The 15,637-nt window shown below is 41.6% G+C and overlaps 1 protein-coding gene across 2 annotated transcripts in view; it reads left to right on the top strand.

Annotated features, from left to right (window-relative positions):
• Nucleotides 1–15,637, top strand: part of SMCHD1 (structural maintenance of chromosomes flexible hinge domain containing 1) — a 266,367-nt gene that overhangs the window by 65,692 nt on the left and 185,038 nt on the right. For both annotated transcript variants that reach the window (XM_073679119.1, XM_073679120.1), the window contains exon 12: nt 12,744–12,927. In XM_073679119.1, the coding sequence (XP_073535220.1) occupies nt 12,744–12,927 (184 nt within the window). The remainder of the gene's footprint in view (nt 1–12,743; nt 12,928–15,637) is intronic.

Below are 15,637 nucleotides of genomic sequence, written 5' to 3'. Positions count from 1 at the left end.
AATTATTGAGAAGCTTACAGAGAAGATGATGCCATCCAAACCTTTATTTATGTAATCTGTTGCTCTCTGATCTAATTGAAAAATCAATGTTTTATTTCATTAATATATATACACTACCGCTCAAAAGTTTGGGGTCACCCAGACAATTTTGTGTTTTCCATGAAAACTCATACTTTTATTTATCAAATGAGTTGCAAAATGAATCGAAAATATAGTCCAGACATTGACCAGGTTAGAAATAATGATTTTTATTTGAAAGAATAATTTTCTCCTTCAAACTGTGCTTTCGTCAAAGAATGCTCCCTTTGCAGCAATTACAGCATTGCAGACCTTTGGCATTCTAGCTGTTAATTTGCTGAGGTAATCTTGAGAAATTTCACCCCATGCTTCCTGAAGCCCCTCCCACAAGTTGGATTGGCTTGATGGGCACTTTTTGCATACCATACAGTCAAGCTGCTCCCACACCAGCTCGATGGGGTTGAGATCTGGTCACTCCATTGCAGATAAAATACCAGCTGCCTGCTTCTTCCCTAAATAGTTCATGCATAATTTGGAGGTGTGCTTTGGGTCATTGTCCTGTTGTAGGATGAAATTGGCTCCAATCAAGCGTTGTCCACAGGGTATGGCATGGCGTTGCATAATGGAGTGATAGCCTTTCTTATTCAAAATCCCATTTAACTTGTACAAATCTCCCACTTTACCAACACCAAAGCAACCCCAGACCATCACATTACCTCCACCATGCTTGACAGATGGCGTCAGGCACTCTTCCAGCATCTTTTCAGTTCTGTGTCTCACAAATGTTCTTCTGTGTGATCCAAACACCTCAAACTTTAATTCTTCTGTCCATAAAACTTTTTTCCTATCTTCCTCTGTCCAATGTCTGTGTTCTTTTGCCCATATTAATCTGTTCCTTTTATTAGCCAGTCTCAGATATGGCTTTTTCTTTGCCACTTTGCCCTGAAGGCCAGCATCCCGGAGTTGCCTCTTCATCTGTAGATGTTGACACTGCCGTTTTGCGTGTACTATTTAATGAAGCTGCCAGTTGAGGAGCTGTGAGGCGTCGATTTTTCAAACTAGAGACTCTAATGTACTTGTCTTGTTGCTCAGTTGTGCAGCGGGGCCTCCAACTCCTCTTTCTACTCTGGTTAGAGCCTGTTTGTGCTCTCCTCTGAAGGGAGTAGTAAATACTGTTGTAGGAAATCTTCAGTTTCTTGGCAACTTCTCGCATGGAATAGCCTTCATTTCTAAGAACAAGAATAGACTGTCGAGTTTCACATGAAAGTTCTCTTTTTCTGGCCATTTTGAGAGTTTCATAGAGCAAACAAATGTAATGCTCCAGATTCTCAACTAGCTCAAAGGAAGGTCAATTTTATAGCTTCTCAAATCAGCTAGGCTAACATACTTGTGCAAGGGTTTTCGAAACATCCATTAGCCTTCTTACACAGTCAGCAAACAGAATGTACCATTAAAACACTGGAGTGGTGGTTGTTGGAAATGGGCCTCTATACACCTATGTAGATATTACAATAAAAACAAGACGTTTGCAGCTAGAATAGTCATTTACCACATTAACAATGTATAGAGTGTATTTCTTATTCATTTAATGTTAGCTTTATTGAAAAAAAAAATGTGCTTTTTTTTCAAAAATAATGAAATTTCTAAATGACCCCAAACTTTTGAACGGTAGTGTATAGTTTTAAGGTAGACCTAAGTGCATCGAGTAAAACCCATACCCTAACATGTTGATCCAGAAGAAGACAAAACACCATATATTAGGGGAAAAAATGATCAGTCTAATACCCTGGATCAATGTCCTATTACAGAATCTGGTACCCATAACCTGTAACATACTTTTCAAGAAAGGCATGCAGGCCCTCCATGAACTTTTTTAGTTAATCCGCTATTACAACATCATGTGGCAGAGAGCTCCATAATCTAGCTGCTCCTTCAGTGAAAAATTGCTGTCTGTGATTATGATTAAACCCTTTTTCCTCTAAACCATATATGTCAAACTCTGGCCCGTAGGCCAAATCTGGTCCACATGATGGTTTTATTTAGCCCGCGACACCCGAACCACCACCCCTACTAGGGGCCCATTATTCTGTATGGAGGACTATGTGGGGCCCATTATTCTGTATGGAGGACTATGTGGGGCCCATTATTCTGTATACTCATTTGCCCGTGACTTGGTCCAAGTTTTTCATTTTGGTCCTCTGTGTTTGAGTTTGACATGCCTGCTCTAAGCGTAGAAGATGTTCCCTTGTCACCATTGCAGGCTTAGGTGTAAAAAGAGCATTAGAAAGATCTCTTTACTGTCCCTTCATTTATTTATCACAGTGCAATACAAATGGTTACTTAAGTATAGTTTGCTATCACCCAAGTCTTTTTCAGTGACCGTTTCACCCATTATTTTACCATTTAGTACATAAAATCTATGATTATTTCCCCTGGCCAAGTGCATGACCTTATATTCATCTACATTAAACTTAAATTGCCATTTCTCAGCCAAAGCCTCCAACTTGCATAAATCCTTCTGTGATATTAAATTATACTCCTCTGTGATGATTACCTTTCAGTGATTAGTATCATCTGCAAATATTCAAATTCTTCTCTGTATGCCCTGTACAAGGCCATTAATAAATGGTAAAAAGAAGAGGGCCTAATACTGACCCCTGTAGTACCCCATTGTTAACTGACACCCAGTCTGAATGTGTTCTTTTAATACCCACCCTTTACAAGTGGTTCTCACTAAATTAGAATATCATTAAAAAGTTCATTTATTTCAGTTCTTCAATACAAAAAGTGAAACTCATATATTATATAGAGTCATTACAAACAGAGCGCTCCATTTCAAGGGTTTATTTCTGTTAATGTTGATGATTATGGCTTACATTCAATGAAAACACAAAAGTCATTATCACAGTAAATTAGAATAATTAACTAAAAACACCTGCAAAGGCTTCTTAAGCGTTTAGAAAGGTCCCTTAGTCTGTTTCAGTAGGCTCCACAATCATGGGGAAGACTGCTGACTTGACAGATGTCCAGAAGGCAGTCATTGACACACTCCACAAGGAGGGTAAGCCACAAAAGAAAAGAAGGTGGTTGTTCAGAGTGTTGTATCCAAGCATATTAATGGAAAGTTGAGTGGAAGGAAAAAGTGTGGTAGAAAAAGGTGCACAAGCAACTGGGATAACTGCAACCTTGAAAGGATTAAGGAAAGGCCATTCAAAAATTTGGGGGAGATTCACAAGGAGTGGACAGATGCTGCTGCAGGGCTGTGGACTTAGTAAGCCAAACCTCCAACGCCTCAATTTCCATGACAGCAACTCCTACTCCACGACTCTGACTCCCTCATGCGTGGCTCATGTTTGAGTGATTATTGTAGCACAGATTCATCTCAGCTAAAAGTCTAGACCCTTAGATCAAGAATAGGACAGACATTTATACGACATTTCATAACTTTCCCAAATCCTTATTAAAAAAATATTTCCCACAAACTGCATTAAACTACTGTACCTAATTTATTATAGATTTTAGGAGTTGGAGTCGGTCCATTTTATACCGACTCCACCAAAATGGACAACGACTCTGACTCCACAGCCCTGTGCTGCAGTTATTGCTTTGAAAGCCACCACACACCGACGTATCCAGGACATGGGCTACTAGTGTTGCATTCCTTGTGTCAAGCCACTCATGACCAATAGACAACGCAAGAAGCGTCTTACCTGGGCCAAGGAGGGAAAGACCTGGACTGTTACTCAGTGGTCCAAGATGTTGTTTTCAGATGAAAGTAAATTTTGCATTTCATTTAGAAATCAAGGTCCCAGAGTCTGGAGGAAGAGTGGAGAGGCCACAATCCAAGCTGCTTGAGGTCTAGTGTGAAGTTTCCACAATCAGTGATGGTTTGGGGAGCCATGTCATCTGCTGGTGTAGGTCCACTGTATCTTATCAAGACCAAAGTCAGTGCAGCTGTCTACCAGGAAATTTTAGAGCACTTCATGCTTCTTTCTGCCGACAAGCTTTTTGGAGATGGAAATTTCAGTCTCCAGCAGGATTTGGCACCTGTCCACACTGCCAAAAGTACCAATACCTGGTTTAAAAACAACAGTATCACTGTGCTTGATTGGCCAGCAAACTCGCCTGACCTTAACCCCATAGAAAAGCTATGGGGTATTGTCAAGAGGAAGATGAGAGACACCAGACAAATAATGCAGACGAGCTGAAGGCTGCTATCAAAGCAACCTGTGCTTCCATAACACCTCAGCAGTGCCACAGGCTGATCGCCTTCATGCCACGCTGCATTGATGCAGTAATTGATGCAAAAGGAGCCCGGACCAAGTATTGAGTGCATTTACTGAACATACATTTCAGTAGGCTAACATTTCGGATTTTAAAAACATTTTTCAAGCTGTTATGAATTATTCTAATTTACTGAGATAATGACTTTTGTGTTTTCATTGGCTGTAAGCCATAATCATCAGCATTAACAGAAATAAACACTTGAAATAGATCACTCTGTTTGTTATGACTCTGTATGAGTTTCACTTTGTGTATTGAAGAAATGAAATTAACTTTTTTGATGATATTCTAATTTAGTGAGAAGCACTTGTACATCTGATCACTGAGCTAGTTGTTAACCCAATTACACATTTTCTTTACCTAGTAACATTACTCTGTTATGTACTAACCTTTTATGTGGCACTGAATCAAACATAGTAACAGTTTGTAAGGTTGAAGGAAGACCAAGTCCATCTAGTTCAACCCATAGGCTAACATGTTCATCCAGTGGAAGGCAAAAAAAAACCCTGTGGCAAACACTAAGCTCCACATTGGGGAAAAAAATTCCTTCCTGACTCCATACGACAATCAGGCTAGTTCCCTGGATCAACGCCCTATCAAGGAATCTAGTATATATAACCTGTAATATTATACTTTTCAAGAAAGGCATCCATGCCCTTCTTAAATTTTAGTAGTGAATCACTCATTACAACATCATGCGGCAGAGAGTCCCATAGTCTCACTGCTCTTACAGTGAAGAATCCGCGTTTTTGATTGATTAAACCTTCTTTCCTCCAGACGTAGAAGATGCCCTCTTGCCCCCGTCTCTGGCCTCAGAGTAAAAATATCAGTAGAAAGGTCTTTGTACTGTCCCCTCATATACTTGTACATAGTAATAAGATCACCCCTAAGCCTTCGTTTTTCCTAACTATATAACCCGAAGTGTAATAACCTGTCTTGGTATTGCAGACCCCCCAGTCCTCTAACGTCTAAACGACTTTGAAAAGTCCATATAGTGGACATCAGTGGTGTTATGCTGGTCCAGTTTGGAACTTGCATCCTGACCCATGTTGATGTTGGCTCAGGAGGTTAATTTTATGGATGTACTCTAGAATATAATGTTTTCGAAAACCCTTAAAGATTTTGCCCACAGTAGAGGTTAAACTTGCCCGTCTATAATTTTCAGTCAAATGTCCCCTTTTTGACTATTTGCACCACATTTGCTATGTGCTTGTCCTGTGGTACAGACCCTGTTAATATGGAATTCTTGATTTATTAGAAATAATGTTATATCTATCACGGTACTAAAATTCCTTCAGTACTCTGGGGTGTATGCCATCAGGGTCCGGTGATTTTGTCTATTTTAGTGTGTTTGATTCAGCACTGTACTTCCTGCTGGGTTAAGCTGGTGACATTTAAAGGGGTTGTCCGGTCAAAAGTGATAAGCATACAGTCACTCTGTGTGACTGCACACTTAAGAATACCCCCAGCGCATGCACTGTGCACTGCAGGGATTCGCCGGTATGAGACCCGGTAACGGAGAGTATGCATGTGTTATACATACCCCCGGCCAGTGGACGTGGCCTAGCTCTCCATACACTTGTATTGAGCCAGGCCGCTCTATACAATCGAGGCCACGTCCACTGGCCAGGGGTATGTATAACTTTTTCATATCCTCCGGTCCCGGGTCTCATACCGGCGAATCCCTGCAGAGCACAGTGCCTGTGCTGGAGGAATTCATAAGTCTGCAGTCACACAGAGTAACTGCAGACTTATCACTTTTGACCATACAACCCCTTTAATGAGAATTTCTAGTATCCCTGATCATGTAATCTGTCATGGGATTTTCTTGTGTAAATACTGTAGATAAGAAGGTGTTTAGGAAATTGGCCTTTCCCTCATCCTCCTCTACCATTTCACCCAGATTATTTTAGAATAGCCCAGCACTATCATTTTTGAGTTTCTTTCTGTTTATGTAGTTAAAGGTTATTTTTGGATAATATTTACTTTCTTTGGTAATGAGCCTCTCTGTCTCAATCTTTGCTGCCTTGGTTTCTTTTTTACACAATTAATTTTTTTCTCCAATTATTTAAAGCCTCGTTACTACCCTCTTGCTTTAATTCCCTAAACGCTTTCTTTTTGTCATTCATTGCACCTGTTACAGCTCTATTTAGCCATGGTATTTTCCTGCTATTTCTCGCTCGTTTATACCCATAGGTTATTCAGGATGCTTATGAGGCTATGTTCACACACGTTGTGTTTCTTTCTGCTGCTAACATACCTCTAATTTTTGTTAATTTTTGTTTTTTTTGCCAATATGCCCGTCCCCGTGTCAACAAAATTCATGACATGTCGACCTTGAGCCCCAGGAAGACAACACACTGTTCAGCAATCCTGGTGTTTGTGACAGATTTCCCTGTCTGAGAGATTTCATTATTATGGGAACACTGTCAGCACCTGTCTGCCCTGTGCCCCATATTTCTGCTCTTATTAGAGGAGAAACACCAACAGCTTTTAGAGGAGTTGTCTTGCTGCAGCAGTGTTACCCCTGTAATGACACTTCCCTCATCTGCCAACTTTTCAAACTTGTTCGGGTTTGTGAGATCAGGAAAAACCTCCCTGACACACTTCACTCTACACTACCTTCTGTGCCGCTTGTTGCTTCCTTATCCTGCAGATTCATTCTACTGTCCTCACCCACATCTACCCTAGTGAGCAGTAAACTCATTCAAATAGCTGTTCAAGGAATGCAAACGTGAGACAAGATATACACTGGATGGCATTGTCAAAAATGGAGCACATTTCACTAATGGGGATTGAACAAACACCGGAATATAAACCAGGGCTGTGGAGTCGGAGTCAGTGTCCATTTTGGTGGAGTCGTTATAAATTGGACCGACTCTGACTCCTAAAATATATAATAAAGGTACAGTAGTACAATGCAGGATGTGCTGTAAATTTTTTAATAAGAATTTGGGAAAGTTATGAAATGTCTTATAAATGGATGTTCTATTCCTGATCTAAGGATTTAGGCTTTTAGTTGAGATAAATCTGTGCTACACTTAACTTACATGTCAGTAGTGAGGCCGTGCTATGGAGTTGGAGTCTGAATTGGGAGTCAGGGAAACTGACGAGTCGGAGATTTGGCTTACTGACTACACAGCCCTGATATAAACAAGTACCGTATTTTTCGGACTATAAGACGCACCCCAAATTTTGGGGTGTAAGATAGGAAAAAACATTTTTTAGAAGATGGGGGTCCTTCTTATAGGTCGAATAGGTATCTTACTTGGGGGGCAGTGGCAGAGCGGGGATCACAGGAGGCAGGGTCCCTCAGGAAGCCGGCGGTGACAGAAGTGGAGAAATGCTGCGGGCCCTGGGTGGGAGAACGGGGTGCCCCAACAGTGGGGGGGGGGGGGTGCCGGTGGTTTAATGGCATCACAGGAAGCAGGGTCCCTCCCTCGGGAACCGGTGGTAGCAGGAGCGGTGTCGGCGGTGAGGCAGAGCGAAGTGCATTGCTCTTCTGGCTGTCATCTTCCTGAAGCCGTGGTCTACAGGGAAATGGCCGCCCGAGCCGGCCAATTCGCAAAGTTGGATTTCCCTGAGGCCCACAGCTTCAGGAAGATTGCCACTGTTGGCGGCGTTTGTGCGGTTGATATCTCAACTGGGCCAAGATCCTAGTCTGCGTGTGCTGCCCACAACTTCAGGAAAATGGCCGCCAGGAAAGCTCTGCCTGACCGCCAATACTGGGCCCGCAGCATCGCACCGCTTCTGCCACCGCCGGGTTCCTAAGGGAACAACCCTGCTTCCTGCGATCCCGCTCCACCACCGCAACTCCCTGGTAAGCTACATTCGGACTAGAAGATGCACCCTCCATTTTCCTACCAATTTTGGGGGGGAAAAGTTCTTCTTATGGTCTAAAAAATATGGTAAATATAAACAGTAAATTAATACCTCCTTCCTAAAGTCCCTGAATCTCAAGTCACACTTCAGCCAAGCCACACCGAGAACAAACCACTCGCTATTTCAGATGCCTTAAATATAGGTGCTGTTCCTTCGCTGCAATACAACCTGCAATTTGCTGTAAATAAGTCTTAAGGGGGATGTCACAATTTTTATTTTTGTATTAGTAATTATGGATTGTTATTTTTAATGTCTAACAACAAGAAACCATTTAGAAGATATTCTGTGGGTTTATTACTCCAAGGACATTGGCCGACTAAAGTACCACAGTAGTGCTGCATACATAGGGAATTTAGAGGAAAAAAGCATTGGTATCTCTATAACTTACCTTGCGGGTTGTACCCTTGCTATTTATGTGTCAACTATCTGTTTAATGTAGTATGGGGGGCTGGATCTGTATGATCCACCAATTTTGGACATGAACATGTACCCTCTATTTTTTTCCTGCTGTTTTTAATAGTAGTGACTTAGTGCTTGTAAGGTGGGTTTTGATTTATTGATTAATCCCATACTAACACATCTGAATAAATACCCAGTGGCAATTTATACTCTCTCTGTTGTGGGGGTGGCTATGTAGGGCCGTTATCTGTATACCTATCTGCACTGAGTCACTTTTTTATGTGCACTTTATTTGTCTGTTTGTGTTGTATTGTGTCATATTGATATTTGTGATTATTAAAGACTATCTTTTATATTTATATTCTTAAAGCGTTTCTTCTTGTGCCATTACCCTTTATTCCTGATCAATACTTTGTGATCTGATTTCAATTGTTATTTTTAATACACAATTAAATGTCATGTTTCAACACTTATTTATTTAACCCCTTTACGACCTATGACTTATCGGTACGTCATAGGTCGCCTCACCCTTTTTGGTGTGGGCTCCGGCGCTGAGCCCATACTTTTTCAGGCACATGACTGCTGATTTCATCAGCTGACATGTGCCCCTAACATCCCCTGGTGGAATCGCGACCTACAAGCGGCTGCTAACATGTTAAATTCCACTGTGAAACTCTGACAGGGCATTTAACATAATCGCGCCGGAAGCGCGTCATTAGCGGCGCCCCTGTCACATGATCGCGGAGCGCTAATGGGTTGGCATGACAACCCGGGGTCTGCACTTGGAATTTTTTTTCCCCATTTTCCACTACACTACATGGTAAAATCAATGGTGTTGTACAAAAGTGCAACTCGCCCTGCAAATAACAAGTCCTCATATGGTCATATTGACAGAAAATGAAAAACTTATGACTCTGGGAAGAAGAGTCTGAGCACAACACTTATCGTAGACATGGCAGCCCCTGGGCATAGAAGATGCAGTCTGACCGCATCTCCAACACTGTGACTGCCTCAGATGTGATCTGGGCATGCCCCCTGGGCTGTCCAGTTTACAGCTGTGGGTGTAGCTATTTTGTTGTAGTCCATATTGGTGCTGTGAGCTATAGTTCTCCCATGTCGCCTCTCAGTGTTCTTTGGTGGGCGGTGAGCAAGATCTTCCGGGTCGATTACTATAGGTCGGGCAGCCTGGTATTGTACTACTAATACTAGGCAACCTAGCTGTTCTCACCGTTGGAAGGAGTCACTGCCGCTGTGCTGCTCTAAAAGGTAAGTTCGACCCTGCGGAGGTAACTTCTTCTAGCAGTAAGAACAAGTCGGCAGCCTGGGATTAGTAGTACAATACCAGGTTTCCCAACCTGCACTCACCTCCATGATTAGCGTTGTAGCGTAATCCTTATGCTGCTCAGCTCTGAACACTGAGCTCTGCATCTAATCACATCTATGTGTCAAGCAGTACGCTAAGCTCTGCATCTAATCACATCCATGTGTCAAGCAGTACACTGAGCCCTGGATCTAATTCCATCCATGTCATACAGTACACTGAGCCCTGCATCTAATCCCATCATGTGTCATACAGTATGCTGAGCCCTGCATCTAATCCCATCAGGTGTCATACAGTACACACATCTAATGCCACCGAATGATACATTCCACTTAATTAAAGGGAATCTTTCACCCCATGGGAATGCTTTTCACCCATCACTATGGACTTACAGGTGACAATTGTTAAAATAGTCAGGATTAAAAGACTATTTCCCAACAAGACATCAACTATGAGGCATACAGGTATGCCTATTTTAACCATTCTATGCCCATAGTAATAGGTTAAAAACGTCCCAGGAGGTGACAGATTCCCTTTAATGGAGCGAGCAGACCAACTAACAGAATGGCTCTGCCAGCCATCCTCTGTGATACTGTTCACATCTTGGTATCACTTTGCAGTCACCAACCAATTGTCAGTGCACTGTGATCCTAAAATTCATCCTACTTAATTATTTTGCAAATGCCCAGGAGGGGTAGGGGAGGAGTGAGATCACACATGTGGAGCAGATCCCACCCACATAGTAGTAATGCCTAGTTACGTTTTAATGTAACATTTCTGAATCTGCTCACCCTATTGTTCGTTTAAAAGTGTGTACAATTTCAAAACTTTTTATCTTATTTTTCATATTTTATACCATTTAGAATATATTTAATTAATGGCACTAATAACACATTCTCAATTCATGGGTAAAAATCAGTCTTCAGAGAATACAGATATTCCCATTACTGAAATAGGAGAGGACAGTTTGTGCTGGTAAGGTTCTATGAAGAACTGTAATGTTTTTTCAGCTGAGCTTGCAGCAGAATGTCAGTGTCTGCCTCTAGCCCCTCCCCTCCTCCTCTCTACATAGAATCTTAAGCCCCCGTCTCACATAGCTAGATCGCTGCTGAGTCACTGTTTTGGTGACGCAACAGCGACCTCACCAGTGATGTCTCTATGTGTGACACTTGACAGCGATCAGGCCCCTGCTGTGAGGTCGCTGATTGCTGCAAAGTGTCCTGGACCATTTTTTGGTCTTTGCCCTCCCGCTGGTCAGCACACATCGCTGTGTGTGACCAGCAGGACCAGCGATCAGGCTGGTAACCATGATAAACAGCGGGTTACTAGGGGCACACGCGCACTTAGTAATCCGCTGTTTATCATGGTTACCACTCTTCTACGGTGAGCGGTAACCTCCCGCTCACCATAGCAGGCTGGTAACCATGATAAACAGCGGGTTACTAGGGGCACAGGCGCACTTCGTAACCCGCTGTTTATCATGGTTACCACTCTGCTACTGTGAGCGGGAGGTTACCGCTCACCGTAGCCGAGTGGTAACCATGATAAACAGCGGGTTACTGGGTGCGCGTGTGCCCATAGTAACCCGATGTTTATCATGGTTACCAGCCTGCTCCTGCTTCAGCAGACTGGTAACCAGGAGCAGGACATCGTGGAAAGATTCTTTCCACGATGTCGCTGATCGCTGGTGAGCCTGCCTGTTTGACAGCTCACCAGCGATCACATAGCGACGCAGCAACGATCGCTGACAGGTCGTATCGTTGCCGGGATCGCTGTAGCGTCGCTAAGTGTGACGGGGCCTTAAAAGCACCAACTGTCATCTCCTATCTCAGTAATGGGAAAATTTCTCTTCACTCAATACAGACTTGACCCATGAATTGAGAGTGAAAGATCAATCCAGGCGGCAAATAAAGCGGATTTCTGTGATCAGATTTTTTACAAAGTTGCTTATTTTGATGTGTACTATTGATTTATTAAATAAAAATTGAAAAGTTACTGTAATAATGATGTAATATCACACTTTGCAATTAAATATGTAAACTTTGGAAGGTTTCAAAGTCTGGGAAGACAAAGTGCTTGTGGCTCTAAAGTATGAATTGCTAAGGAGTAGTTAATTCAGGTATAACCCTGCTGATCAATGTCATCTGCATTCACTAGGGGGCAACGCAGACCAGAATAACCAGTTAGAGACAGTAGTATAGCACAGCAATAATTGAGAACATAACTAGTAAGGATACAGAATAGCAGCCAAATAATTGAAAGTACAGAGGCTATAGGTGCAACTGACAAATGAGTCACAACAGCTAATAGGAGATACCTATAGTACTGTATGTCTTTTTGTCTGGGTTGTCTGTGACCACAACATGCATTTTGATAAAAGCTTACTACTTTTTACTCAATGCGACAAGAAAACTCCTGACCTATACATTTAACTTGGGCACTCATTAACTCTTTTGCCCAACCGCAGGCCAGTATACTTACATCAACTACAATTTTATAACCAAAGGCATCCACAAAAATGTATACCGCTTACTTTTCAAAGTGGTATTCATCTGGAAATCGTCCCAATGTACTCTTCTAAAGTGCACTGCTAATGTAGTGCAGTATAAGTACACCATTGCCTCCTTACAAAATAAAAAGAATGGCAATGGTGTTTTCAGATCTAGTCCGTATACCTCTGAATTTTGTTTCAAGCACTAGTTGTCTACTGAAATATTAGTATCCCAATGTTGCAGTGAAGACTAACGTTAATGGGATACCCTAACAGAAGGGAAACCTTTTAAGTTTTCAGATATTTGATGTTTGTTTTAGTTTGAGATTTTTCTTTATTTTATTTTAGATTTGACTGGTGTGCAGCACCAAAAAAGAGAGGACTTGTGCCTCCTGAGTGTTACAACCGGATTTCTGGAGCATTATTTACAAATGACAAGTTTGAAGTGAGCACAAATAAACTAACTTTCTTAGATCTGGGGTTAAAACTACAAGACAAAAACACTATTTTTACAAGAGTAACAAATGGACAGGTAAGTGACTCTTGCATAGGGTTTTTTTTTCTGCAGTATTTCTGATTTTAAAACTAGGTTCAGCAGCATATAGATAAGACAGAGTGTGTATGAGGCATCATATTCTTTTGTAGAAACAGCTGTAATATAGCAAAGCAGGCTTTGAGTGTCTTTTTTGATCTGTATAACACAAATCTGTAAAACGCCATGCTCATAAGCCTTTATCTCTTTTTAAATTTAAAGTGGTTTTCCCACAAGCAAAAGGTAATTTTAATCAATAGATCTTTGAATAATAGTTTCCAGGATCGGATGTGTTTATAAATGAAATGTTCCTGTGCGGAGATAATCTTATAAATGTGCCCCTGCTGTGTACTGTGTAATGACTGTGTCACACCATGCATGAATTTGGTCTGATCATATCACATCTCCTGGGCAGGGGAGGAAGGAAAATATAGTATACAGACAAGACTGCATGAGATCACAGCTGATTCTTTTTGTGAGGTAAAACATTTCACTGCCTTTTTTTAAACAATGTTTTACCTCACAAAAAGAATCAGCTGTGACTCTGTGCTGTAATGTCTGTATACTCGTTTGTGTCCTCCCCTGCCCAGGAGCTGTGGTATGATCAGACCATGTTCCTGTACAGTCAGATACAGCTATTATACAGCACACAGCAGGGGCACGTTTATAAGAATATCTCGGCGCAGGAACATTTTATTTAAACACATCTAATTGTGGAAATTCCAAAATCTACTGATTAAAATCAACTTTTGTTCATGGGAAAACCCCTTTAATTCCTGCTTATGCTGTTGGGTGAGATCGCATGATTGGTATAGGTCCTTCAATTTATGAGGCAGACATTAGGCAGAAATATTATATATTCCCCCTAGAAGTACTAGACAAATCTTGATATATAGTAAGCAGAGACTTGTTTAATTGATTTGCTGAGTATTTTTTCTTTCCTTCCTAAACTTTATGATTATGTACAGTACAGACCAAAAGTTTGGACACACTTTCTCATTTAAAGATTTTTCTGTATTTTCTTGACTATGAAAATTGTACATTCACACTGAAGGCATCAAAACTATGAATTAACACATGTGGAATTATATACTTAACAAAAAAGTGTGAAACAACTGAAAATATGTCTTATATTCTAGGTTCTTCAAAGTAGCCACCTTTTGCTTTGATGACTGCTTTGCACACTCTTGGCATTCTCTTGATGAGCTTCAAGAGGTAGTCACTGGAAATGGTCTTCCAACAATCTTGAAGGAGTTCCCAGAGATGCTTAGCACTTGTTGGCCCTTTTGCTTTCACTCTGCGGTCCAGCTCACCCCAAACCATCTCGATTGGGTTCAGGTCTGGTGACTGTGGAGGCCAGCTCATCTGGCATAGCACCCCATCACTCTCTTTCTTGGTCAAATAGCCCTTACAGCCTGGAGGTGTGTTTGGGGTCATTGTCCTGTTGAAAAATAAATGATGGTCCAACTAAACACAAACCGGATGGAATAGCATGCCGCTGCAAGATGCTGTGGTAGCCATGCTGGTTCAGTATGCCTTCAATTTTGAATAAATCCCCAACAGTGTCACCAGCAAAGCACCCCCACACCATCACACCTCCTCCTCCATGCTTCACGGTGGGAACCAGGCATGTAGAGTCCATCCGTTCACCTTTTCTGCTTCGCATAAAGACACAGTTGTCGGAACCAAAGATCTCAAATTTGGACTAATCAGACCAAAGCACAGATTTCCACTGGTCTAATGTCCATTCCTTGTGTTCTTTAGCCCAAACAAGTCTCTTCTGCTTGTTGCCTGTCCTTAGCAGTGGTTTCCTAGCAGCTATTTTACCATGAAGGCCTGCTGCACAAAGTCTCCTCTTAACAGTTGTTGTAGAGATGTGTCTGCTGCTAGAACTCTGTGTGGCATTGACCTGGTCTCTAATCTGAGCTGCTGTTAGCCTGCGATTTCTGAGGCTGGTGACTTGGATAAACTTATCCTCAGAAGCAGAGGTGACTCTTGGTCTTCCTTTCCTGGGACGGTCCTCATGCGAGCCAGTTTCTTTGTAGCGCTTGATGGTTTTTGCAACTGCACTTGGGGACACTTTCAAAGTTTGCCCAATTTTTCGGACTGACTAACCTTCATTTCTTAAAGTAATGATGGCCACTCGTTTTACGTAACTTAGCTGCTCTTTTCTTGCCATAATGCAAATTCTAACAGTCTATTCAGTAGGACTATCAGCTGTGTATCCACCTGACCTCTGCACAACACAACTGATGGTCCGAACCCCATTTATAAGGCAAGAAATCCCACTTATTAAACCTGACAGGGCACACCTGTGAAGTGAAAACCATTTCCGGTGACTACCTCTTGAAGCTCATCAAGAGAATGCCAAGAGTGTACAAAGCAGTCATCAAAGCAAAAGGTGGCTACTTTGAAGAACCTAGAATAGAAGACATATTTTCAGTTGTTTCACACTTTTTGTTAAGTATATAATTCCACATGTGTTAATTCATAGTTTTGATGCCTTCAGTGTGAATGTACAATTTTCATAGTCAAGAAAATACAGAAAAATCTTTAAATGAGAAGGTGTGTCCAAACTTTTGGTCTATACTGTACATTTGAAGAGTATGACGGTAATAAATTACAATCAGTCATGGCCAAAAGTGTTGGCACTCTTGAAATTGTTTCAGAAAGTGAAGTATTCCCAGAAAATTATTGCAAATACACGTTT

Source organism: Phyllobates terribilis, unplaced genomic scaffold (genome assembly GCF_046119375.1).
Source record: "Phyllobates terribilis strain yellow unplaced genomic scaffold, ASM4611937v1 Scaffold_4__5_contigs__length_816908805, whole genome shotgun sequence".
NCBI classification, from domain to species: Eukaryota; Metazoa; Chordata; class Amphibia; order Anura; family Dendrobatidae; genus Phyllobates; species Phyllobates terribilis.
Note: the sequence above shows the minus strand (reverse complement) of the source record. Positions and strands in the feature narration are given on the sequence as shown.